This window comes from Procambarus clarkii, chromosome 26 (genome assembly GCF_040958095.1).
Source record: "Procambarus clarkii isolate CNS0578487 chromosome 26, FALCON_Pclarkii_2.0, whole genome shotgun sequence".
NCBI lineage: Eukaryota > Metazoa > Arthropoda > Malacostraca > Decapoda > Cambaridae > Procambarus > Procambarus clarkii.
In genome coordinates this window covers 20,376,622-20,403,947 of record NC_091175.1, presented here as the reverse complement: position 1 = coordinate 20,403,947, position 27,326 = coordinate 20,376,622, and the positions used below count along the sequence as shown (strand labels likewise).

Sequence of the window (27,326 nt, the reverse complement as noted above, 5' to 3'; positions counted from 1 at the left end):
GGTTCCTAATAAAGTGTTTAATTTAATTAAATTAATTTGTGTGGTGGGTCCTCAGTAATTCCCATTCCTAGCCCTGATCACTTTTTTCTTGTGGAGTTTAAGGGTTGATAGAGGCAGCTCCACAGAGAGAGGACAGGTTGGCTGAGACCACAGTTGATCTGGGCTGCCATCTGGTAGCAGTTGGGTGCATCGCATGGTATTTACTCTGCAACAACTATCGTTTGCCTTATTTACATTGGGATGCTTAATTTCCTTCCAGCAGTTACTTGTTTGGTTGCACCTATGTTTTCTGCTGAGTTTTTCTCCGTTTTAGACTGATCTCTGATCTGCAAGTTTCCCTGTTTTCGTAGTGAGCCAAATTCTGGTCCTTCTGTTATCAAATATATGCATTTCAGAGACCTGGTGTGTTTAGTCAAGCCTTGACAATACTGTACTGTACTAAACTTGGGAAGCTATTGGGAGCTCATCAGAACAGGGCATTTCATTACATCCAATGCTTATTTTGTTATATATTAGGTACACAAAGTTTACTTTGGTTTGACTATTATGGCCTTGGATCCTGTCTCACGATGACAGTTTTGGAAATTGCTATGAGATCATTTATAACTATTGTAAGAAGAATCTGATATATTTGTATTTAATGGCATTTCTATAATGGCTTGAATAATGTCTATAAATTAGAAATGTATAATTTTGTGGTGATATTACATGCAATAGTTGCTTACTGGTCTTAACAAGATTCATTGATCTAATTTTGGTTCATTTTGTAGTGTTGATTAAAAATATGAAGTTTAAATATTATTCATTCAGCCTTTCTTCTCTGGCATCTCTAAGTCAAACCTTCAAATTAAATCTTGTTGGCTAATAAAAAAAATGTTTTCACCCCAATAGATTCAGCAAGCTACCAGTCCACCGTGAAGGCACATGAAAACATATGCTTCTCTAGACAACTAACTTACAAAACTCATGATTAGACACCTACAACTGCATAAAGACTCAAGATTGAAGACCAGAAAGCTTTCTCACTGCTGCTTCTATTTATTGTAGAGCCGAAGTCGCCCATCTCCATCTAGGAGCGCTGAAGTCGCCCATCTCCATCTAGGAGCGCTGAAGTCGCCCATCTCCATCTAGGAGCGCTGAAGTCGCCCATCTCCATCTAGGAGCGCTGAAGTCGCCCATCTCCATCTAGGAGTGCTGAAGTCGCCCATCTCCATCTAGGAGCGCTGAAGTCGCCCATCTCCATCTAGGAGCGCTGAAGTCGCCCATCTTCATCTAGGAGCGCTGAAGTCGCCCATCTCCATCTAGGAGAGCTGAAGTCACCCATCTCCATCTAGGAGAGCTGTAGTCACACATCTCCATCTAGGAGAGCTGAAGTCACCCATCTCCATCTAGGAGAGCTGTAGTCGCACATCTCCATCTAGGAGAGCTGTAGTCGCCCATCTCCATCTAGGAGCGCTGAAGTCTATAATGGCATATGCCAAAAAGTGCCAACTCTTCCAGTGTTGCCAGTGCCATGAACTTTTCTCTGGTCGGGAAAAATGGCATTTCCACAGCCTTAATACTTGCCGTGAAGCATTAACTTGTCTTGTGTGTAACGTGCATTTTAAATTGAGAGAAGAGTTGAATGAACATAGTCAGCAAAATGGACACTATTTAAAAATGACCTGTGAGAAAATTTATGTGAGTCAAAACAGAATGCAGGAGATGACAGATCAGGGCAGCATTGATAATGACATTTATCACCCACAGACACAACATTTGGCCCATGGTAATTCCTCGATATACTCGCCAACAGCACGCTGTCAACCACAGACTACTTGCATTAGTCAAGGTAGTTCATCAATACACTCGGCTATGGCCAGCAGAAACAGTCAACAGGATATAAAGCATCAGGGCAGCAATGATGACATCCATCAACCACGGTTTAGTTATTTTGAGCATCGTGGTTTATCAATAAAGAAAATGCCATTGCTGAAAACGCCACTATTGAAAACACCACCTGCTAGGTCCCCAAGGTTTATAATGCAACAAATGAAAAATAATAAGAACTATTTTGCACAGCAAATTAAATTTGCTCTTAAGACACTATCTGCAACACCTCAAAATATCACAGGGAAGAAGCAAAATGATGTACAATCAAAGGCTGCGGTACAGCTACAACATAGTGTATATCAGCATACTCGCTCACAATCTGGGTATAAACTACAACCACAAAGTAAAGACCAGCTACCACTTGCATTTCTCTCCAATAGTAGTGTTAAAAGGTCTGCCAAGTCTGAAAACAGTGCACAGTTTCCACAAACATCACTGTCACTACATACACCATCACCACTACAAACATTGCATACACCACCAACACCACAAACACTGCCACTGCATACACTACCATCACAAACAACAATGCCACTACCACCACCACCACTACCACCAAAATCACTGCTATTGCATATATCACCACCACAAAAAACACTGTCACTACATTCATCACCACAAACACTGCCAATGCATACACCACCACAATCACTGCCACTGCATACACCACCACCACCACAATCACTGCCACTGCATACACCACCACCACCACAATCACTGCCAATGCATACACCACCACCACCACAATCACTGCCACTGTATACACCACCACCACCACAATCACTGCCACTGCATACACCACCACCACCACAATCACTGCCAATACATACACCACCACCACCACAATCACTGCCACTGCATATACCACTACCACCACAATCACTGCCACTGCATACACCACCACCACCACAATCACTGCCACTGCATACACCACCACCACCACAATCACTGCCACTGCATACACCACCACCACCACAATCACTGCCACTGCATACACCACCACCACCACAATCACTGCCACTGCATACACCACCACCACCACAATCACTGCCACTGCATACACCACCACCACCACAATCACTGCCACTGCATACACCACCACCACAAACACTGCCACTGCACACACCACCACAGACACTGCCACCACATACACCACCACCACAAACATCACTGTCACTACATACACCACCACAAGCAACAGTGGCTCACACAACACTGCCACTGCATACACCACCACAAACACTGCCACCACATACACCACCACCACCACCACCACCACAGACACTGCCACCATATACACCACCACCACAAACATCTCTGTCACTACATACACAACCACAAACACTGCCACCCCATACACCACCACCACAGACACTGCCACCACATACACCACCACCACAGACACTGCCACCACATACACCACCACCACAGACACTGCCACCACATACACCACCACAAGCAACAGTGGCACACACAACACTGTCACTACATACACCACCACCACCACCACAAACACTGCCACCACATACACCACCACAAGCAATAGTGGCACACACAACACTGTCACTACATACACCACCACAATCAGTGGCATCAGAAATGTCAGTGTCACAAACAATAGCAACAACACAAATGAGAATACAAAATCCTAATCTGATTACACATGTAAACAATAATACTGAAAAGTCACCACAGAAAAATGTGAAGGTAATATCACTAAATGGTTACAGCAAAACAGAACTAATGGATGGAAATCTTAGTAGTAGTTCTGATGTATTTCAGATACCTTCTCATGGCACACGAAGCAGTCCTTTTCCACCAACACACAATTTGTCTGACTTGGGAATACCCGATCAAAGGGAATTGCATATTATGCCAGAGTCAAATATATCAAATGTCAAGGGTCATGAAAATGATACACAAACTTCATCTTCACAAAAAGAGTTAATTAATAAACTCTCGACCAGTTCTTTCATCAGAAATAAATGTGCAATAAGGATCAATTGCACAAATGCCTCAAAAATTAAAAGGCCATCAAGTTTGTTACAAATAGATTCTGACACGAGACAAAAGATTTGCTTTAATATTAAAGAAAAAGTGGCCAGGGCATCTAAATTATACTTGGAAAATGCTGAAGATGAACACAGAGAAAACAACAGTACTGAAGAGACTTCAAAATTGTCAAAGTTGGCAGAATTAAAAAAAGAATTGGAAATAGAAAAAGTGTGCAACGCTGAATACAAAAAGAACTTAACTAGTGGAATATGGAGGCGTCCTAGAGGATTTTTGAAACGCAAAAGAAAGTACAAGAAGGGAAAGGACAAAAAATGTATGCCTCGGACAAGAGTCATTAGTTGTGAATATGATAGTGGCTCATCATCTTGTTCATCTGAAGAAACTACAAATGTTCCGCACACAACTCACAAAGACGTGTGCAAAAATAAAGAAAATAGAGATATTTCTCAAGAATTTGATGATAAAGAAAATGTATCATCTCGATATGAAGTTAAGAAGAGCTCCTGTGAAGAGCAGAACAAGAACTCTGCAGAAGGGCAGGACAGGTGCTCTGGCGTAGGGCAGAACAAAGTTGTGGAAAAAGACAAGCATACAACCACAGGTGAAAAGGAAGTCATTGTTCTTTCTGATTTAGATAATGACGAAAACTATCTTGATATTTATGCCAGCAATAAGAAAGATATTGAGACAAGAAATAAACATGCTAATAATCAACAAATCAAATCAAGCATTACAGTGAGAGAGGTTAAAGGAAGAAAGGCATCTCTGAAAGCACTCCTCCTGGGAGATGGAGGAGAGAAAGACCAACAGATGACAACAGATAACCAACAGAATTCACAAGACAGTGAATTGATAAAGCAGAACTTTGGACAACAGGAGAGTGTTGTAAAGCAGAGTAACAGCCATGATGTAGAAGAGGTGCAAATTTTAAATAGCAGCACCAAAGACCATGCTAAACATAAATCCAGTAAGGTTTCATTAACTGTGTCTAATGGAGAAGCTCAGGGTAAGACTGGCGAGAAAATTTATAATGATTATTATAATACTTGTATAGACTTGTGGTCAGATATACAAGAGAATAAATCCAAAGCCATAGTAAGTGCCCCATCCAAGACAAAAGACAACCCCTCCAAGAGTCAGCCTGAAAGTAATATATATTCTAGCTCTTGTTCCCATAAGAAATGCTCTCATTCTCATAAAACGTGTTCTTGTCCTCATAAAAAAGTTTCTAGTCCCTTTCAGGCACATTCTCACTCTCATTCCCATAGTGGATGTTCTTGCTCTGGTTCCCATAGAGCACATTCTTACTCTCTTTCCCACAGTGTGCAGTCTTGTTCCCCTAGGGCACACTCCCCCTCCCCTGGGGCACGCTCTCCTTCCCCTAGGGCATGTTCTTTCACTCATGCCTATAGGTTGCATTCTTGCTCTCCTTCCCAGAGTGCATGTTTTTGCTTCCTTTCTGAAAGAGAATCTCGTTCTCCTGCTAGAAATGCAAATCCTAACTCCATTTCAGTCAGCAAGTCTAGAATGCTGTCAAAGAAAGTCTTCAGACCTAGATCTTCGAAGAGATTTAGTTCATTGTCAAACACCTCAGATTTAGATTGTCATGGAACGAGACTTTCCAAGTCAAGATGTATGGAAAAAGGAAGTGAAACGCACAGCAACGTATATAGGTGCAAGACTAAGGACAGAAGATTAAATTCAGAATACAGTGATGAAGGCTCATTAACATCAAATATAATTAACAGACCATTTGAAGAGGTACAAAATATAAAAGAACACTGTGCCAGCCTCTCTCTTACACTAGACCCTGTTCAAAAATCTGTATTAGTTAAAGAAATTAGTTCAATTCAAGAATTTTTTAAAAGTAGACAGTCCAAAGATATTGAAAAAATGATTATAGATTATTTTAACATTGAAATAAAAGAACAAGTGTCAACCAACACAGTAAGACCAGGTATGATTGAAGAAGCTGATCCACTACTTACGAACTCTGAAAAGACGTTGGTTTCTGTGGAGAAGCGACCAAGCTTGCCGTCAAGTGTAACAATAGCGCAGGAAGGGGAAACACAGGCAACACAGGAACATGTGCACTGTCAAAATAATTTAGGTAAAAATGATGAAGAAATAAATTATATTGATGAAAATGACCAAGATATACCAATAAAAAATGAATATTCTAATAAGATGATAATTCATATTATTAGTAGCTCAGATGATGAGGCAAAAAATAAGAAAAGAAAGAGAGAAACAGGAAGGTACAAGAGTGTACAAGATGTGAACTTCGGGGAACCAGCAAATAGTTTCAGAGATGATGCAGTGGTATCAAAAAGAACAAGAAGCAAGTTTGAAGCACAGAGGATGGACAGCAATCAACAAACAATTAATGAATTGATGAAAGAAGATACACCAAAGAAAAGATACAAAAGTCACCACAGAAAGAAAAGAAATGAAACAAATATGAGTTCTTCAAAGGATAAATCATTGGACTCGAAAAATATGTGGATATGCGGTTTTACAGATGAAGTGACAAGAAATATCAGTAGAGGAAGAAACTATTCAACAGAAACAGAAAGGGTAAACAGTGGTCAACAGACAACATGTGTGTCAGAGGAAGAGGACATACCACAATCAACACACCCAAGAATTAAATGCAAGAGAAAGCATAAACACCACAGAAAACATTGTAGCTTAAGAGCTAAGGCTGAAGATGCTAATGAAAACTGTATTGATAATTCTACAATTGAAGGCAGAAAAGCAAACAAAAGGAGTCACAAATTGGCAAAGAGAGAGAGGAAGAGCAGCAGAAAACGACTGAGAAACATGCCAGAAGAAGGAGACATAACACAGTCAAGACCTCAAAGTATTAAACACAAAAGAAAACATAAAACTAGCAAAAGCCACAGGAGTTCTAGAGATGAATCGGAAAACCCAGATGAAATCTGGGCAGAAAGTCTATTGGGAGATAGAAAAATTTTTCTATTTCGAGATAGAAAAAAAGAAAGTGGAAAAAGGAGAATGAAAAATAGAAGCAGTAAGCAAACAGAAAGAGAGTGGGTAAACAGTAGTCAACAAACAACAAATACATCAGAGGAAGAAAACATACCAAAGTCAAGACACAAGAGAAAACATAAAAGGCACAGAAGACACAGGAGTTCTTCTACAGATGAAGCAGACAACTCTGTTGTAACCTGGATAGAAAAATTTACAGTTGAAGATGCAGGGCAGGCAAATAAAGAGAGAGGCAAGCCAAGAGCATCAGAGAACAGGCATCTGGTAACAAATATAACAGAGGAGGAGGTTGTACCAAGGAAGAGACACAGTAGCACTAAGCACAAACATAAACACAAGAGGAAAAAAAAACTGGGAGGTTCTTCAGGGAATAAACTAACAGGCTCTGGTGAAATAATAAACCAGTGGAAAAAATCAAGTAGTAGGTTTGGAAATAAAGTCATTGAGAACTACCAAGGTTGTTTAAGAGATGACACTTACAGAGCTCCCATGACAAACTCCTCACCGACAGATACACTAGACGTATACACTTGTGCTCTACCACCCTCTAAATACCAAGAATATGAAAGTAAACAAACCGAACACAATCACAGACCCAAAACTGTTTCCTCAGATTTATTTGTTCTCGAGGGACAAACTAGTGACTCGGCCTGCATCAGCACTTGTGTCAAAGTTATTTGTGAAGAGCTTAATAGCTATCCATCTTCAGTACAGATTGTGGAGAATGGTTGCTATGATAACTTTTATGCTGGTTCACCTCATAAAACAGCTCTGAATACCTCAAAATATTTACCTACTTGGGAAACACAAACTAAAGTATTGCAATCAAGAGCAGGTAAACATATTCCTGCTAATCGACAAGGAAATAATAAAGAAAATACCACTTGTAAATCAAATATCGGTGAAGTGGTTTTTGATAGTGTACGTAACCCCAGAAATACATCTGTGCGTGAACCAGACATTAGTAATGAATCTGAAAATGTTTCATTAGGCAAGTATAATCATATAAGTAGTGGTATCAATATGTCAAAAAGGAGAGAAAAATCCTTTGCTCAATTATATAGCAATATCATTAAGAATATGCCCCCTGGGGGGGATTACCATGTGTGCACTATTGGCTATCCCGGCATTCCGTGGATTTCTGCAGGGAAATCCTGTGAAAAATGTTTGTTAGGGCAAGAAAAACCACGTGCTCAATGGAATGACTTAGACTCTTGCACAGATTCGGAAAGCTATCATGATGTTAATTTTAATCATTTAACCACATTTCACCAGTCCAGGATGCAAGGTGAGGATAAATCATATAAGAAGAAATTTCTCGATAATCATAAGACTAATGATACTGATAAATCAAAACTTATAAATAATAGTGATAATAGCCTTAAGTATAATAATCACATGCATAAAGTAAGCAGCAGAGAAAGTTTTGACATGAATGGAAATGTAAGGCTGCAGATAAATTCTGAGAACAGTATAGGGGATCAACAGATAAACAAGAATACCTGTAATACGTTTGACACAGGGGCGGGTAAGATCCTGAATGATATTATGACATCACCAATTGACTCTGAAGACTCGCTGTCAAGCACATCTGACTATAACAGTTTTTGTAATGAGAAAAACCATGAATTGAAAACAAAGAAATGCAGTAAAATGCAGGAAAGACTTAGTGTGAATAATCCTGCAAGTTTTGCTTACTCGCCAGATAAAACAAGCCACTCAGTTCATGAAGGTTTGTCCGTTCTTAATAACAAGGTCAGAGCTCATAGTGATAATAGCCGTGAGTATAATAATCCCATGCATAAAGTAAGCAGCAGAGAGAGTTTTGACACGAATGGAAATGTAAGGCTACAGATTAATTCTGAGAATGCTGTAGGGGATCATCAGATAAACAAAAATATATGTTATACGTTTGACACAGGGGCGGGTAAGATCCTGAATGATATTATGACATCACCAATTGACTCTGAAGACTCACTTTCAAGCATATCTGACTATAACAGTTTTTGTAAGGAGAAAAACCATGAATTGAACGCAACGAAATGCAGTAAAATGCAGGAAAGACTTAGTGTGAATAATCCTAATGATAATAGCCTTGAGTATAATAATCCCATGCATAAAGTAAGCAGCAGAGAGAGTTTTGACACGAATGGAAATGTAAGGCTACAGATTAATTCTGAGAATGCTGTAGGGGATCATCAGATAAACAAAAATATATGTTATACGTTTGACACAGGGGCGGGTAAGATCCTGAATGATATTATGACATCACCAATTGACTCTGAAGACTCGCTGTCAAGCATATCTGACTATAACAGTTTTTGTAATGAGAAAAACCATGAATTGAAAACAAAGAAATGCAGTAAAATGCAGGAAAGACTTAGTGTGAATAATCCTGCAAGTTTTGCTTACTCGCCAGATAAAACAAGCCACTCAGTTCATGAAGGTTTGTCCGTTTTTAATAACAAAGAAACAGATAATTTACCTGCATCAGCTTCCATTAGTAGGGAATTATCACAGACATTTGAAAATTCAAAAAGATTGAATGATGATAATTCCCAAGAAGCTTCTTTTAGTTTGGGAAAATTGGCTAATAAAGCTGCTGCTGAAGTCGATAATAGTGTCTATGATTCGGCCGGGTCGTCATCACTATTCGACTTGAAAGATGATACAGACTGTTCAAATTCAAACACCTCATCTTTGCAACATGATAGCAGATTTCTAGGAAAGCAAAAAACCTCTATTAGCTATTTGCCACCAGAAACTCAAACAGTTCCTTCTGAAGATGATTGTCACAACCGAGAAAATAAGGCAGTTAGTATTTTTACATCAAGGAGTAAAACCTCACCATGTAGGAAAGAGAGACTTGAGGAAGAGAAAGGAGATTCTCTGTGTTTTCTTCAAGAAAGAGACCAAGTGTGTATGTCTGCTTTAGGTAATAATAATAGTACTAATAATATAGTTACAAGTGCCATTAGTAGCAACTGTAGTGAGCTCAAATCTACCAACAATATGGGTTGTACGACAGTTGTAACTACCACCAATAATAGTAGTAATAAAGACAATATTATCACTACTAGTGCTAGTAATACAGTTATAGCTTCCACCAACAATATTAGCAATAAACGCATCACTCCCACCAACAGTGCTAGAATAGTTACTTCTGGTACCAAAAAGGCAGAACATTTGATACAAGATATTGACATAGCCAAAAAATCAGCAGCTGAGAAAACTGTTGACCAAAGTATATGTGAATCACCAGCTACAGCCTTTCTTAAACCACTGTCAACAGAGTCAGGATTAAACATTTCAATTTCTGAATTGGCACCAAATCTTCACCAGTTGCATCAGAGTGACACTTCTCAAAATTCATCTTCAGAGTCTGAAAACATCCCTCTTGCACAACGGGCTAGAAAAAGACTGCATAATTCCAATACATCTTGTCATTTGCATCAAGTATCCAATGCTTGCACAAGCCCATGCAAGCCAATAACAGAGGTGTTACCTGAAGCTCTTCAGCCAACAAAGCTTTATATAAATTGTATAGCAAATATATGTCCTGCTTGCAGCCATGATCTCATTCCCGATTGGTTTACCTCGGTAAACCTTTCCACAGGATCAATAACCATGAAATGCCAACACTGCCTTCAGTATATAGTTATGAAACAAGTATTGGAACCTGAATTCCAAAATAAGGCAGAAAATATGGTAAGTAAAGGTTACTCAAAAAGGCATAAAGGTAAGAAAGCTGGAAAATTACAGAGTGCTTGCAAAGACATTAGGAATTCAGAAATGAACAAAACTGAATCATCTAAGAAGAAAGGAAACAGAGGTGCCAAGAATATAATGATAAACAAACACACTGTTCTGGCTTCTCAACGTCCGTCAAAAGGGTTCAAATGTGTGCAAAAGTCGAGAAGACACGAAGAGATCAGTTGTAAAGCACCAGAAGACTTCAATAAAACCCTGGCAATGACAAATATTACAGAAAACACATCGCAAGGAAATGGAAAAAATAATTTTACACAAGTAAATATTTATCAAAAAAACTTATGCACAAACAAACCAAAACATACCAGTCTGAAGTTTAAGAGAAGACAAATACCAGGACGTACAGCCTCTAAAAATGTCAACAGTGATGACGAGATACCTTTAGCTTTACGGCAGACTCGCTTCTTTACGAAGAAGCCTTTAGTTATACTCACTCCAGTGGAGGACAGTAGGACTTCCCTTCCCAAAACATCAGTAAAGAAAAGAAGCAGTGTTGTTTCCAAAAAAAAATGCTGTGCTGTAATGTCGTCTCTCGACCAGTCTTCAGTAGAATATGAAAGGTGAGAAACTTACTTTTCTTTTCACTTTTTTAAATAGTGACTTGTCATATATACATAGTAGTGTTTTGTAGAACATTTTGTTGTACAAGTACTTTGTAAATCAATTTTCAAAGCTATTGTTCAGTAAACTTATTGCAATCTTGCTCATTGGTTGCAAAATAAATTACTGGTAAATTAGTGTTTTTCTAGGAAGAGGGACCCTCTTCCTAGATAAACACAAATTCAGTGGGCTTCCCTGAACTAATTGCTAGATTATCTCCTAACCCCACCAAGCCCTTGAGTCAGGTGCTTATCGAGACCAGAAGCAGGTTCTGGTCCACTCAAGAGGCAAAGAGAGTCTGGGGATACTAGATCAATCCAAGGGGAAAACTCACCAAAAATGTAGTGTGCCCCAAAAGAAGCAACTGCATGGAGAAGTATTAGCAATCTGTTAACTATGTATGCACTCATTAGCCAGTTACCACTATTAATTAGTTACATTCCCCAACCACCAGATGGCACCCTAGGGCATATGTGCCTGGTGCATGTGCCCTAAGCTGTGCTTTGTTTACATATGCCTGGTGCTTGTGACCTAAGCTGTGCCTTGTTTACATATGCCTGGTGCTTGTGACCTAAGCTGTGCCTTGTTTACATATGCCTGGTGCTTGTAACCTAAGCTGTGCCTTGTTTACATATGCCTGGTGCTTGTGACCTAAGCTGTGCCTTGTTTACATATGCCTGGTGCTTGTGCCCTGTTGACATATGCCTGGTGCTTGTGACCTAAGCTGTGCCTTGTTTACATATGCCTGGTGCTTGTGCCCTGTTTACATATGCCTGGTACTTGTGACCTAAGCTGTGCCTTGTCTACATATGCCTGGTACTTGTGACCTAAGCTGTGCCTTGTCTACATATGCCTGGTACTTGTGACCTAAGCTGTGCCTTGTCTACATATGCCTGGTGCTTGTGCCTTGAGCTGTATCTTGTTTACTCAACAGCACCTCATCAGAACTGACTTTAATTTCAGTGTTGGTTATGATTTTGGACTCTGTCCTGTTTATTTCTTTTCCAATTTTTGTCGTTTTGTAAGCCTATTTTTTCCTGCCTATTCTGGTGGAGAGGGTGTTTTATGCTTTGTCAGCTGTGACTTTTTGTCCTCTTCATTGTTGCAGCAGGGTTCTATGCTTGTTTGCAGGTGAACTGTCCTTTGGGGTTCAGGCCTCGCTGTGTAGACCTACCCAAGACCTGGGAAGTTGTTCAGAGATACAAGTGCAATAACACTCCTTTGATTTTCTCTCTCCTTTTAGCACTAGTTTGTGCATCTCAAATGGGAGCTGCTAGTTAGGTTTCTTTGCACCAACGTTTTGCATTTTGTTACTTGGTGTGGTGAGAGGCAGCTTGGTGTGTTCCTCCACTCCTAGCCTCACAATACCTGAGCTTTTAGGATTGGTCGTCAGGGCGTTCCGTGAGGTGGTTTTCCACCCCTCCGTTTTGGACTTGGGGAGCCCTGGCTCGGCTGTCTCCTCCTTGGCTACATGTGGTCATTGCTGGGGGGTTTGGTCGCTGGGATGGGCTTCTTGATTTTCTCCCTGTAGTGGGAGTCAAGTCTTCCTGGTCTCCAGGCAGGGGACCTGGGGACCAGGAAGCACTGGACCTTGTCCTTTTAATTTGTTAAGTCTGAACTGTTTTCTTTCCTATCAAATCTGAAGTTCTGGGGCATATATTGGCATATTCCCTTTTAGCTGGGGTTTAAACTTGGCTCCCCAATCATTTACCATTTGAATACAGTTTGTAGTTACTGTATCTTCTTTGTTGGGGGTCAGGAACTCTGCATCTTGGCCTACCTTGATGACAATGTTGGAAGTCCCAGTTAGTTCTGTTGCAGGTTTGAACCAGGCTGGGACCTGCTTGGATGTCTGGTCAGTGTTCCTGTCTCTGCCTTTAGCAACTCTATTCTACTTGGCTTCTCATATCCATCATGTGGTGGAGTATCTGGGTTTCAAGGAAGTAACTCAAGTGGTTGTACAGGTGTCTGAACTGGGTTTATGTGGTTTATTACCCTGGGCAAGATTTTGATTCAGGTGCTGTACCTGAGGGAGTTAAGTGCTCCACTTAAGCTCCATTCCATGTTCCCAAGGCCTGGCATATGTCTGTGTTGGAAGCCAATACTTCAGGATTGACCTGTACCTTCAGGTCAATCCTTATGCCATTGCTGGGACTATCAGGTATGTTTACCCTTGGGCAGCTTCTTTCTTGCTGTAGCAACTCCTCTTCCTGTGCTCATCAAACACCTCAGACCTTAGTTTGGTATTCATACAAAATAGGAACCAACCAAAACTCTGAGCCACCAGGTGGCTGAGAGTTTTGGTCGGGTCATATTTTCAGGCCCACCTTATAATTTACATGTGGCCACAGTTTGGCATGCTCTTTAGCAATCATCGCTCTCTGAGCTCCGTGATCCGATGTGCTCACAGATGGTCTCTCTTGTTTCTACCCCATCACAGCTAGGTAGTAGATAGTCAACAATGTATCCAATTGACTTTGCAATAATTCAGCTACCCTCAGGTGAACCTCTTCGCATCTGCTTTAAATCAGCAGCTCCCAGTTTATGTGGTTCTGTTCCCAGACCATGAGGTTTTCTAGTCTGTGTGATTTTCTTTATCACTTTCTTCCAGTTTAGCTGCTACTTGTTCTTTCCAAACTGGAGATTTTTTCCAACACAGTGGTACTTCTAGTTCCTCTGTGACTGGCTCATCCTCGGTTTCTGGCATGTTGTTCGAACTGTATGCTCTTCTGCCGTCGAGGCAGAAGGCTCGAGGTTCTGCCTGTTCCTCGATGGTTCAGGGCTCATTGCAGATCTTTGTGTCTAGACTTTCTAGATCTGGTTTACCGCCTTCGGTATAGGTCTCAGGTGGCGGATCATATGGTTCCTATTCCTGCTGTGTAGCTCATTTTGTCGTGGCTCTGTTGATCAGCATCTCATGCCTAATGTTGTTGCTTCTTATCAGTCAGCCTTGTATGGACTGGCTTTCATTGGTTTAGGACACTGATGCATCATTGGCTCTGTTTCAGAAGTTGTCTCATATTATCTTTCATCTTCAGTCTGCTACAGCTTCTCCAGAGCCTTCTTAGTCTGAGGATCATATTTGTTATTTTCTTAGGGTGGTGTTTTTTTTTAGTTCTTTCAGAAGAGAGAATCTTTTGGCCCTGAAGGAAAATTCTTTGTTTACAGGAGTCTCCTTTCTTTTAGACCCAGAATGATATATAGTGGGGTCTTGATTTACGATGGTAATCTGTTCCCAGAGACATATCGCAAGTCGAAGTGATTTTTCCCATAAGAAATAAAGGGAATTGAATTAATCCGTTCCACACCCCCCAAAAATATTAACTTGAGAAAACATTTTATATTGAATACAATTTTTTTCTCTAACTACAATACAGTACATATGTTTATCTTACCTTTATGGAGGACTCTTGATGGCATATGGAAGATGGTGATGAGGAGGGAGGAGGTGTTACTGTTTGGAAGGGGAGTCCCCCTTCCATTATAACATCAGGCAGTGATGATTTCTCTGGGGTACTCTCTCTCTCCTACGTTTTGCCTGCTTGGCACTAGGACCTGGTTGTGGATCACTGCTTATTTGTCTAGCAACACTTGTTTTTCTCTTCGTTTTAACATTTGTCTGTAGTGATGCATCACAGTGTCACTGAAAAGGTTAAGGCAACGGCCTACTACAGCTTGCTCTGGGCGAGTCGTTTCAACAAAGTTTGCATTTCTTCCCACAGTCTACACCACTTCCAAATTGTTGAGGAAGGGACATTCTATTCTGCCTCCTCCTTCCCTGAAGAAATTTGCTCAGCTTCCTCTATGGTCATCCTCACATGTGTTTTCATATGTTGAACCTTACCACTTACTTTCTTGGGACCCATGGCATGATATACAGGGTATAATAATCAGTTTTATGTAGGTTTTAGAGTGATCCTCTTGTTATTGTTCATTGATTTGATTGGCCTGGGGGCATCACCTTTTTCCAGTTGCAGTGGCTTGACATTGCTTGCACACTGCTCGGAATGCCCCAAGTGATGGCTTTGCTTGATAGTCGGGTGCCCCCCTGGTCCTTTGTTCCAAGTTGTCTGTTGTGTGGGTCTGTTTTGTCAGGCCATGTGGCACTTGTGTAGCATTGGGTACAGTAACTCAAGTGTAAATTCTCCCCTGCTTTTTCCCTTTTCTGTAACCCTTTCCACTACCGCCCACAAGATGGGTATGGGGTGCATAATAAATGAAGTAAACTAAAACTAACTTTTTCCCTGGTAAGCCATGTTTTTGTCGTTCTCCGTGTTGGAATAAAGTTCTCCACTGAGGTGAAGAACTCCCAGAAATTTAGTGTAGAATGAAATGAAATACCACTTTCTGGCAGGTCCAGCCCACCTTTTCCTTTTCAGAGGCTTCAGAGATTGTCATTGGACAGTGCATGTCTGATGGCTGGCTGATGGTCTGGGATGCCATCCAGTGGTGCAACTAACAATGGTAATTGGCTAATGATTATGTACGTAGTTAATAGGTTTAATAGGTTGCAATGTTTCTCCATGCAGTTGCATATTTTGAGGCACCCTTTTTGGCATGTTTTCCCCTCTGCTCGAGTTGATCCAGTATCCTTTGCCTTGGAATGGACCAGATTTTGCTTCTAGTCTCTAATAGACACTTATGATTCTCATGGGCCAAGAGCCGGGCTCGATAAGGCTTGCCACTAACAAGGTGGAGGGAAAAGGGGAAGGGAAGGACACAACAAGGCATCATTTTAAAACCTTCAATGTTGGGTTTTATCAATGCCAAGTATGATTTAGTCACTGTTCTTTATGCATTGTGATTCCCTAATACTTGATCTTAATAATGGAAATTTTTGTAGAATTATGCATTTCTAAATGCCGAGACATTGGTAGAAGATAAGTTGGTAAATTTATTACAAGTATTAAAGAAAGTGTTATATTTCTTCTTTATTAATGCAAGATTGTTTAATATTTATTAGTAAATGTGAATAAAATATGAAAATACCATATATTTCCTGTTTATTTAGGGAATTGCACAAAGTTTTCAATACCTTTGGGTAATTTTACATTCCCATTTTTAGTCTTTTTTATAAAAATGTATATTTTCTAATAAAATTAGGTTTATTCAGGTTCTACATTCATTGACAACACTTATTGACACTATTATCAGATGTTGATCACAGTGGTCTGAGAAAAAAATACTATGATTTTAAAGCTTGTTAATTAATGCAGTAATTAATATATAATTGATTTTGTTTTATATTTACCGTAACTAAAAGACAAATTCTAGGCCAAGTTCAGCATTGATATTTATATAATTTCAGAAGCAAGACAAGTGGTGGAAGCCGTGCAGTGGAATAAGAGGATGTGAGGTGTACGTTATTACTACAAACCAGCACATCTAGTGACAGGTACGCAAGATAAGTCACATCGTACACAAGACGGTTCACCAACACATTTTAAACCCTACCTTACCCAACCTAACCTACTCCAACCAAACCTAATACAGTACAGCCTAACTTAAGCTAATGCCTCCTAACATGAACAATATACATGGTTTAAAAAAAAAATAATGACCTTTGTCAAATTATCTTGTGCAGGATTGGACCATATACCCTGCATGCAAGCCTACAACTTGAAGCTAAATATATAAAAAAATCTAAAATACTGCACTTCCAACAAATTTATCATACTATGCTCATGCTATTTTGACCTTGAAGAGTTTGGATGATACTTTTTCAAAGATATTATCAATCATATACAATAGTATGTCTAATTTCAAAGATAAAGTGGTCTCTCTTGTCTTGGGGCTAGTATTGTATTACAGCTCTCATACTTTAAGAACTACAGTATTAATAATGTATAAAAGTGGTTAAAAAAATGAATTACTTTAAAGGTATGATAAAAATTATGATTTCGGTGGGAAAACAAATAGGACAAATGTATTTCAGTGCTGTATAATGAAACAATTTGTTTTAAGAAATTATGGTTACTTAGAGATTTTTAGGGAAAGTATTTTAAAAACAGAACTGTCAGTTTAAAGAAAAAAATCACTGCCACACAAATATTTTACTCAAGATACAAAATAAATTATTTTCTACTTCATTAATTATAACTTTGGTAAAATTGAAAAATACATATCAAATAAGATTACTATATTGAATTTTTTTTAACATGGTTTAAATATTTATGTAAAGTCATGATTGCCATTAAATAATTAGATATTTATTTTTTCAAAACAATGTTTTTATATTGCAATACAATACTGGTACCGACTTTTTCATTATTCACATCGTGAAGAAAGACTACCATTGTTGATATTATAATTATTAGGTTATTTATGTCAAGGCACAATTACTATTTAAATAGTTTAACTCAGTGCTTGCTTAATTGTTATAAAACAGGTGAATATGGGATTAACATGCATTGTTGATCAACCAGTTTCGTTTATAATTTATTAGAAACTTGTTTTTAAAGAGTGTTTAATTTTACATCTGTTTTTTATGCGGAAAATACAATCTTGTTTTTACACGAAGCATGTACTGTATTACTCGATTTCTTTCCTAGAATGGGTATTGTATATTAAATTCAGGATTTTTTTTAAATTTATGATACTGTATATATATCAAGAACTCTCTCTTGACTACCAGGATTAGAACCCCCACCGCCTGGAATCACCCTGGTCTACGGGGTGTTGTAACCACTACACCATTGATCAGTGGGGGTTCAAATCCTGGTAGGTTTAAAGAGAATTTTTAGTGATTTATGGCTCGCATGTTCATGCAGTCTTTGTCTCACACACACATTATACTGTATATATATGCATAAGTGTCCACTAGGAAAATGAAACAAAAATTCAAAAAAATTCCGTGTTTCACCACATTATCAATGTGGTGATGTACTACAAAAAATATCAGTGGTGAAACCACATTGATATTTTTTCCACATTTTTGAACACCAAAAATGTTTGGAGTTTTTGTTTTTCATTTTCCTAGTGGATACTTACACAGTATACTGTGATGCATATGTGTATATTTGGTTAAATATGACCACATTGCTGGCATTGTTGATCTTATAGTATATAAGCTTTCTATGCTAAGCTTTTCTTATTTTTGGGATTAAGAAGAGCAATCAAATAACTGAAATTTATGGTAAAGAAACTAGTAATTATTGAAGGGTTTTTTCTTCTACAACATTTTGTTCTACTCTGGAACATCTTCAGGTAAGGAATGAATATACAACCTTGAGGTGCTTCCGGGGCTTAGTGTCCCCGCGGCCCGGTCGTCGACCAGGCCTCCTGGTTGCTGGACTGATCAACCAGACTGTTAGACGCGGCTGCTCGCAGCCTGACGTATGAGTCACAGCCTGGTTGATTAGGTATCCTTTGGAGGTGTTTATCCAGTTCTCTCTTGAACACTGTGAGGGGTCGGCCAGTTATGTCCCTTATGTGTAGTGGAAGCGTGTTGAACAGTCTCGGGCCTCTGATGTTGATAGAGTTCTCTCTCAGAGTACCTGTTGCACCTCTGCTTTTCAACGGGGGTATTCTGCACATCCTGCCATGCCTCCTGGTCTCATGTGATGTTATTTCTGTGTGCAGGTTTGGGACCAGCCCCTCAATTATTTTCCACGTTTAAATTATTATGTCTCTCTCCCGCCTGCGCTCAAGGGAGTACAGATTTAGGCTCTTTAGTCGGTCCCAGTAATTTAGATGTTTTACCGAGTGGATTCTAGCAGTAAAGGATCTCTGCACGCTCTCCAGGTCAGCAATTTCTCCAGCTTTGAAAGGGGCTGTCATTGTGCAGCAGTACTCCACTCTAGAGAGCACAAGCATTTTGAAAAGTATTAATTTACAAAGTGCAAATTTATCTTAAATACACAGGTGAAAGGTGAAATAATCAAACATAGGTAAAGAAATATGGGAATAATGTGGATGGATGCCAATCCAACACTGGGTATGGTGGTGGGGAGAACTCTGTACAGATGTTATCTGGTGCTCTATGGTGAGGTTTGGATTTGAGGGTAGGTCATAAGTTTATCAAAGTCTTTACTCTGTATACTGTATTTAGGGCAAGTCATTTTTTCTTTTATGCTATTGCTTCCAGGATTTGTAGTCTTCTCTGGCCAGTGGTGGATGCCAGGATTGTTGTATTTACTAGCATGTTCCTAGTGAGTGTTGTGTTGTGTGCACTTAGTATATGGTTTCTAGGGGCACCAGCTGGTAGATGGCAGGTCAGTCTTCTCAAAAGCTTTGTGGTGGTCATGCCAATATAAGTACCACCACAAAGCTTTTGAGAAGACTGACCTGCCATCTACCAGCTGGTGCCCCTAGAAACCATATACTAAGTGCACACAACACTCACTAGGAACATGCTAGTAAATACAACAATCCTGGCATCCACCACTGGCCAGAGAAGACTACAAATCCTGGAAGCAATAGCATAAAAGAAAAAATGACTTGCCCTAAATACAGTATACAGAGTAAAGACTTTGATAAACTTATGACCTACCCTCAAATCCAAACCTCACCATAGAGCACCGGATAACATCTGTACAGAGTTCTCCCCACCACCATACCCAGTGTTGGATTGGCATCCATCCACATTATTCCCATATTTGTTCACCTTACCTCCTACACAACTTCCTCTTTCACATGTTTATTTAAGATAAATTTGCTCTTTGTATATTCATTCCTTACCTGAGGATGTTACAGAATGGAACTAAATGATGTAGAGAAATAAAACCTTCAATAATTACTAGTTTCTTTACTATGAATTTCAGTTCTTCGATTGCCCTTATTAATCCAGAGAGTAAAAAAAAAAAATATTAGCATAGAAATCTTATACTGTACTGTAAGATCAACAATGCCAGCAATGTGGTCAATTTAACCAAATATGCTTAAAGGAATGCCTTCTGCCAAAATACACAAATATATATATATATATATATATATTGTTATATTTTTTCTAACCCATTGTATTAGCATGTATTAATGCCAAGCAATATTTCTTGTGGTACTCGCCAATGAAGTATTTCAGCTGTCCGAATTATTTTAATTGCTCATGTACCATACACCAAGTTTGTGAGGAAAGCTTTATTTTACAACAAAAGGTCTATGCTTTTACTCAAAGTACAAATATACAAACTTTTCTTACAAACTGGTCTTTAAATAATTTTTGCAGACCTCATTAAAACTATGTTCATTAGAATGTTTTTAAGCTACATCTTTTATACCACACATCCTCAAGGATAAGAAAACCTCCTTTATGGAACTAATCTGCACCATCTCAAGAGGGGTAGAAGCCTTTACCATGCGAGTCAAGGCATTGCAAAATTCTGCAGTGAGTCCTTCCATGGGGGGCAAAGATGGAACAACATGAGGAGAGAGACTGCTAACATGAACCAAGATATCCAAGAAGAAAGGGATGGTGTGAAATTGAACAGGGCCCCCTCATGCAAAGTTACAGTCGCCGAGGGCGAGTATTGTATAATGCCACCGAGCCGAGGAGATAACCACCATATAATGCTGTGGAGCCAAGAGTACCATATAATTCTGCAGTCAAGAGGCAAGTAATGTATAATTCTGCAAAGCTGAAGGCAAGTCCATACTGTACTAAATAATTCTGCATAGCCAAGGGCAAGTATTGTATAATGCTGTAAAGGGCAAGTAAATGCTGTAGAACCAAAGGCGAGAATAATGTTGCAGAGCCGAGGGGAAGTATAATGCTGCAGCCACCCCCCCCCCCCAGTAGTAGTGACAATATACATCATAGTCTTGACAATCGTCAAGGAATTCACAAGGATCTAAGAGCTGGGTATACTACTAGGTTATGCAGTATTACCCACTACCAAGGGATGGAGGCGAGATTAAATGGGCGATCATAGGCCCATACCAAGTCAAAGATGTATTGCCTACATACAATTTAAAAAAAATACAAATTGTCCATGTACATTGTCTAAATTTTAAAATTTTACTATGAGCCAAGCCTCTAAAAATGGACAAACGAACCAATTAAAGTGCATAGGTACAGTATAAACATTTGTAATATTATAACCATTGTTTATCATTTTTACCCATTATAGAATTTGTAATTATTATCTCTTACAAAGAGAGACAGGAAGATAGGTCTCCTTTGTCTGGATACTTGAAAAGCAGTTGGGTATTCACAAGCAGAGACTTCAATAGTCAAAACCATATTAAAAACTTACACTGCATCCCTATAGAGAATCATATTTTGTACTGGGTTGTTAGTGAAATAAATAACATGTTATTTATCTTTAGGAGTTGCCCTTTACCTGAAGGGTAGTCGTCTTATATGGTAGCAACACGATAAAAAAATCTAAAAGCTTGCAGTCACATGTTGATTATAACCTTTTTACACAGTCATGTAGATACCTGGTGCTCAAGATATGCCTTTAGTCAAGAATTTATCATTCACCTGTGTTGAAAAGAAAGCAAGAGAGGTTGAGAATTACTCCCAGATGTATATGCAACTGAAAAAGAAAAGAAACAGAGAAGAAAGAAAAAGATGAAGAATATGAAAAAAAAAACGAGGAAATGTCAAAATGGATAATACTAGTATTTAGTACACTATAATGCAGCACTTGTGTAGCCTCAGTAACCAATAAATAATGACTTAACACATTATATCTTTAGTGGCATCATTTATATTATAGCTTTAGACTTTTAAAAGCAACCAGGAGAGATCTGTACGGATTTGTAATTTGCATACAGTACTTCAAATTGCCCACCTACAGTTCTCCTCAAAGATAAGTTATTAGGCTAATAAATGCTTTATAATTGTAAATTGTTTTATTTGTTTAAACAATGTCAACAACAATCCAGTAATAAATAAAACAATATATTAGTCATGAAGTCAAAAATATTAAATTTAAATAATTATCAAAAAAGGCACCAAACCATTATGGCTAAATAGCAAAAAATAACTAACTCTCCCAAATATTCCTGGTGCTTAAATCCAATACTCACTGGAAGTTTTATGAAAGGAAAGGAGGAAATACAGGCTTTATCCCCTAGCTGAAGTTATAACCCCCCTAAGATATGGTCCCCCCCCCTACTATTTCATCTGAATCCGACATTTATATGAACCAATGCAATAAAGTTAAATGTTTAGGCACCAAAATTTTTATGATATTGAAAACTAATTGAAAACAAAACTAATATCCATCATTGGAGAACTTAATTTGATCATAGTCTGGATACTTGACCTTGAGCAAGTCCACAGTAATGCTGTGGTCAGCTCGACCATACCCTTGAGAATATCCATAAACTTCAATAGTTTTATTGTCCAGTTCATGACGGATGCGACCACCGCCCATACACTCGCAGTCCAGTCCCAGCTTCTCAATTGCTGGTACAACCTTATCGTATATATCCGAGTGAAAACCAGCCGACAGATATCTGAAGGAAACAAAAGGTTTATCTACTCGTGTCATACTAGTATTGCATGTTGTATCCCCACACAACCCATGGCAGAGATCTACCTTTTGTGTATGTGTGTATTTATTAGGTGCAGTTAGAGGTACATAATAGGCTCAGGAACTGAACCCCAAAAGTAATTTAACTAAGCTAGTTACATAGTTTAATGCAAGACAACAAAATTTGTCTAATACGAACATATTTGCACTGGACCGATTTTATTTCATAATCACGATAGTACAGTACAATAATTAATAACCTGTACACATTCAATCTACATCACTCACAATGTAGTTCAAGGTGGAACTATTGGTAAGGATAATGTAGGATACTGTATATAAATGTGAAAACACACACATTATGTTCTATCACTAAAAGTTACACAGTTAACTTTTTGGTTGCAACAAACATTTTTCCATTTTCATATAAAACCTCTATAATTTGCTGGAAGGGGCAAGATCATCTCACGACTGTGGAAAAGGGGGATAAACACCCTGTCATCTGATAACTAAAGCCCAAATAAAGAATGTCTCATGTCTCCATCCATCCAAATGCAAATTTATAGGCATCTACTGTCATTTTACAGTTGTTCTCAGCCTTGGTACACAGGTCCCAGCTCAAAAACCACTGTTCTACAGTTTAAAACTATTTGCCTAGATATAATTTTAAATATAACCTCGGCCAAGGTTACCTTGAATTTTTTTTTGTGCAAGAAGCATTCAGGCCATCGTGGAAACCCAAGCATTTTAATACTGTAACCTTTGATTTAATATAATTTAATTTATTTGGTAGTTTTTGTCCTACATCTGTATTGCCTAAAATGAGGCAATGAAAGTAAAATTATTTTTTCCCTCGCAATCTAAAAACATGGTACAGTACAGTATAAGAAAATTTAAGGGTACAAATTATATGAACATTTTTTTTTTTTTTTTTACCCGTAAAGCAATACAGTAAAATAATTTTTTAAGCATCAAAATACAGTATACTGTACAGTATATAATAGCCTAAAGGTTAACTATTCTAGTTCCATTATGTAACATTTGAGAAAGCTAAAATTTAGAATATTGTACAGTAGTATGTACTGTATTTGTAACAATTTTATGTTAAAAAAAAGGGCCCATACCACTGAGCTTAGGTTAAGTATTAAAACCAATAAAAAATGTCAAAGAATTAGCTTACCCTCTGGTAATAAACTTTGAAGTCTCCGTTTCTCCTGGCGGTGAATAATAAACCTTGATAAGAATGTACTTGAAGGTACCAGTGTCAATATCCACATTGTCAACTTTGTCTAGGGGGGAAGACATTGCTCGTGGACCGTTACACAACCTATAACATCAAGGATTTTGTTAGGACTATACATTAACCAGTTTTGACTAATGGATAAACTTCAATGTACCCAAATGCTGTGCGTGTTAGTGGCTTTGCAAGAATGTAAAAGTATCTCTAATGTAATCTCACCAACTCATTGTACCTTCTTGTAAATATTATTAATTAATTATTATTATTACTACTACTACTACTGTACATACAATGCTAAATTGTTTTGTTTATTTAGGCTTACAATGATGTATAGGGAGTAACAACAGCCAACAGAGACCATCACCCAGATTAATAGTCATAGACAAGGTTATTCCGACAGAACAGTGCCAAATTTTGAAAAAAACTTATATAATACATTAATTTGATTCATAAGAACTACTGTGAATAAAAACACGTTATTGTGGTTAAATAGTAGGCACACAAATTGTACAAGAAATAGCACCACTAATAAGCAAAGCATTTTGGGCACAAATAAATTAACCAAATTATTTTAACTTTAAAACAGTAAATGTTTAATACTAAACGAGAAGCTAACACCTATGAATTGTTCAAGAAAATAAGCAAATATAAAATATTTATTTGGTACTTAATGAAAGACATAGTACTACTTTCCTGTCAATTGTTGCTTTAATAATAATGCCGATATACTATTAATATTCACAATAACAAAATACAGACTAACTTTAGAAAGATTAGGAAATTTAAGTGATATGTGTTACATATTACTACTGTACTCAACAACTTTGTTTGTTTCTCCTTTAAACTGGAGGAGAGAAGCACAGCATTTAATCTTATTTGGGAGATCACAGAAGGTCGAGTGGTTAAGGTCTCCTGTACACCAGTAGCATAGTTCTCCTGGCAGTATGGGTTCGAGTCCCTTATTTGGGAGATCATTCCATAATTTAGAACCATTTATTTGCATGCCATTTCTGCTTTGATAAATTTTTATTAATTTGTTCTTACATTGATGGATACTACAGTAAAACAGTACATTACAAGCAGACAATTAAGCACATATTTAGGCTACAGTCCACCAACCAAGGTTTTTGTGTGGAGGAAATCATTCAATGTTAAAATCACAACACTAAGCTATAATAGAATAAGAAAAACAAAACCAATGAAAGAGTAAAGAAAAAATGAGGTAGATGCAAAATAACCATTTGTGTACACAATATAAAATTATTTAATAGTAAAAATAATAAGCGAATTAATAAAAAATGTTAAGTGAAGCCAACCCACCAATTGCACGACGAAACTATGAGGTACGAACAACTTTTAACACCTCTAAGTTGTAACAACCAATATATAGCTAGTTGTAACAACGTTCTAATGTCAAAAATGTTATAACAACATTTAACAACTTTATCACAAGTTGTAACAAGCAGAAAATAGAGACAGTTACGTTTAGTATGTGCAGGGAACAGAGGAAGGAGTAAAGAAAACAAGTAGTGATACCTGCAGTGGGAAAAAAACAAAGGAACAGCAAAGAGGACAAAGGAGAAACTCACCCGAGTCAGTGACTTGGGGGGGGTGAGAGATTGTCTTATTGTTATTCCCCAAAGTTAGTTAAAAAATCAAATTCCTGATGCAGAGTTTCAAAGATGGACCAAGAGATGCAAGAAAATAAAACCAGTATTGAATATAATGAAACGCCTCTTTCTGGTAGAGGCTCGGTGGCTCCCTGAAGCTACCTTGCCAAAATTTTTCCATTTTTTTAAACAGTCACAATTATGTTTGGCCCACCAGGAGCCAGAGCCAGACCTGGCTCTCTCACAGTGACACAGGAAGCGAGTGACAAGTTGCCACCTCACTGGAAAAAAATTCAGAAGGTCAGCGAAGATTTACAAACACCTGCAAAGTTCACAGATATTGAAGTACTGAAACCTCCAAACTACAAATAATTCAAAAGAACCAATTGGTTCACTCAACTATTCGAACTTGTACTGCTGATGGTACAGATGGTACCACTAGGTGGCTCCGGAACGCTAAGCCCTGAAATCATCTCAAGATGACCTTCAGATAACCTCCCCCCCATCATGTGTACAATGTGACTTTGATGTTGTATTAGGCTCTTGTGTTAAGTCTGATACAGCTTAACCTAACAATATATACCATTTTAAAAAACAAAAATGAGCTTTCTCAAATCATCTTTTAGACAATTTGACCATACCCCATCAACACATTCCTCTACCAGGGATACAAGTCTCATGGTACCAAACACGATTCACCAGATGGAATTAAAACCAAACTCCACCTAACCCAACAATATACAGTACCGTATATAGTTTTGTGGTGATTATGGGTTCCCCCCCCCTGCAGCAGCACAGGTTATGGGGTCCACCACCACCCACAGTCCCTGTGGCATAGTGGCAAGACACTCGGCTGGCATTTCCCGAGTGCTTTGGCCAGGGTTCGTATCCTGGCCCGGGAGGATTGACTGGGCGCCAATCCTTAACTGTAGTCACTGTTTACCCAACAGTAAAATGGGTACCTGGTTGTTAAACCATTTGGCGGGTCGTGTTCCAGGGAACACAGTATTAAGGACCCGCCCGTAACGCTACGCCTGCTGCTGGCTGTAAAAGAATGTAACAACTCTTATATATAAAAATAAATTAACAATAAATAAGTATGGCAGCCCAGTGCCAACGACAGGATGGGTATTGGGGGATGGGGGGGGGTATGCAATAAATAAATAAATAAACAAATAACACACAACAGCAGTTAGCACTCATATCCCGGCACGTCAACACCACCTCTACGGTGGCAGCAGTCAGTTACCGTGCCCCCCGCAGGCACCAACAACCTACTGTGTCAAGGAGAAGAGTGTAGGGAGACGAGGACACACTGGTCGTAGCAGCTGGAACATCCACCACAAATATCACTGAGGGAGACGCGCGCCGCCGCATCCGCATCCGGATTCAAGTCGGATTCGTCACCGTTTTTGTGACGTCATATTTTCTGGCGTCACCTCTACTGTGACATCATAATTTTGGTAAGGTAAGATAAGATAAGGAGGTGTTTATTCAGGTAAAGGTACTTACATTGAAAATAAATTACAAACATAATGTTGGGTTTATAGATAGAGCTAGTACATACAATGCCTGAAGCCATTAATACGCTACAGCGAATTTTGAAGTGACCGCTTCCGTGGCGTCGCCGTTATTGTGGCGTCGATGTTTTTGTGGCGTCGATGTTTTTGTGGCGTCGATGTTTTTGTGGCGTCGATGTTTTTGTGGCGTCGATGTTTTTGTGGCGTCGATGTTTTTGTGGCGTCGATGTTTTTGTGGCGTCGATGTTTTTGTGGCGTCGATGTT

The 27,326-nt window shown here is 38.7% G+C and overlaps 2 protein-coding genes across 3 annotated transcripts in view; one reads left to right on the top strand and one right to left on the bottom strand.

Annotated features, from left to right (window-relative positions):
- The window catches only part of LOC123756872 (uncharacterized), a 48,262-nt gene extending 30,471 nt beyond the window's left edge, over window positions 1–17,791 (top strand). The window contains exons 3-4 of the mRNA XM_045740267.2: window positions 892–11,231; window positions 16,580–17,791. Of these exons, the coding sequence (XP_045596223.2) occupies window positions 1,468–11,231; window positions 16,580–16,616 (9,801 nt within the window). The 5' untranslated portion in view covers window positions 892–1,467 and the 3' untranslated portion in view covers window positions 16,617–17,791. The remainder of the gene's footprint in view (window positions 1–891; window positions 11,232–16,579) is intronic.
- Window positions 17,792–22,046: 4,255 nt separating this feature from the next.
- LOC123756873 (14 kDa phosphohistidine phosphatase) lies at window positions 22,047–26,940 on the bottom strand. Of its 2 annotated transcripts, none has more exons than XM_045740269.2 (3): window positions 26,820–26,940; window positions 23,872–24,018; window positions 22,047–22,674 (listed from the first exon to the last, which is right to left on the bottom strand). In XM_045740269.2, the coding sequence occupies exons 1-3, from the start codon at window positions 26,876–26,878 to the stop codon at window positions 22,431–22,433; spliced, it is 450 nt and encodes a 149-aa protein (XP_045596225.1). In that variant the 5' UTR covers window positions 26,879–26,940; the 3' UTR covers window positions 22,047–22,430. The 2 variants fall into 2 exon arrangements, with proteins under 2 accessions (XP_045596225.1, XP_045596226.1); XM_045740270.2 differs by having other exon boundaries at window positions 26,766–26,883.
- Window positions 26,941–27,326: the final 386 nt, after the last annotated feature.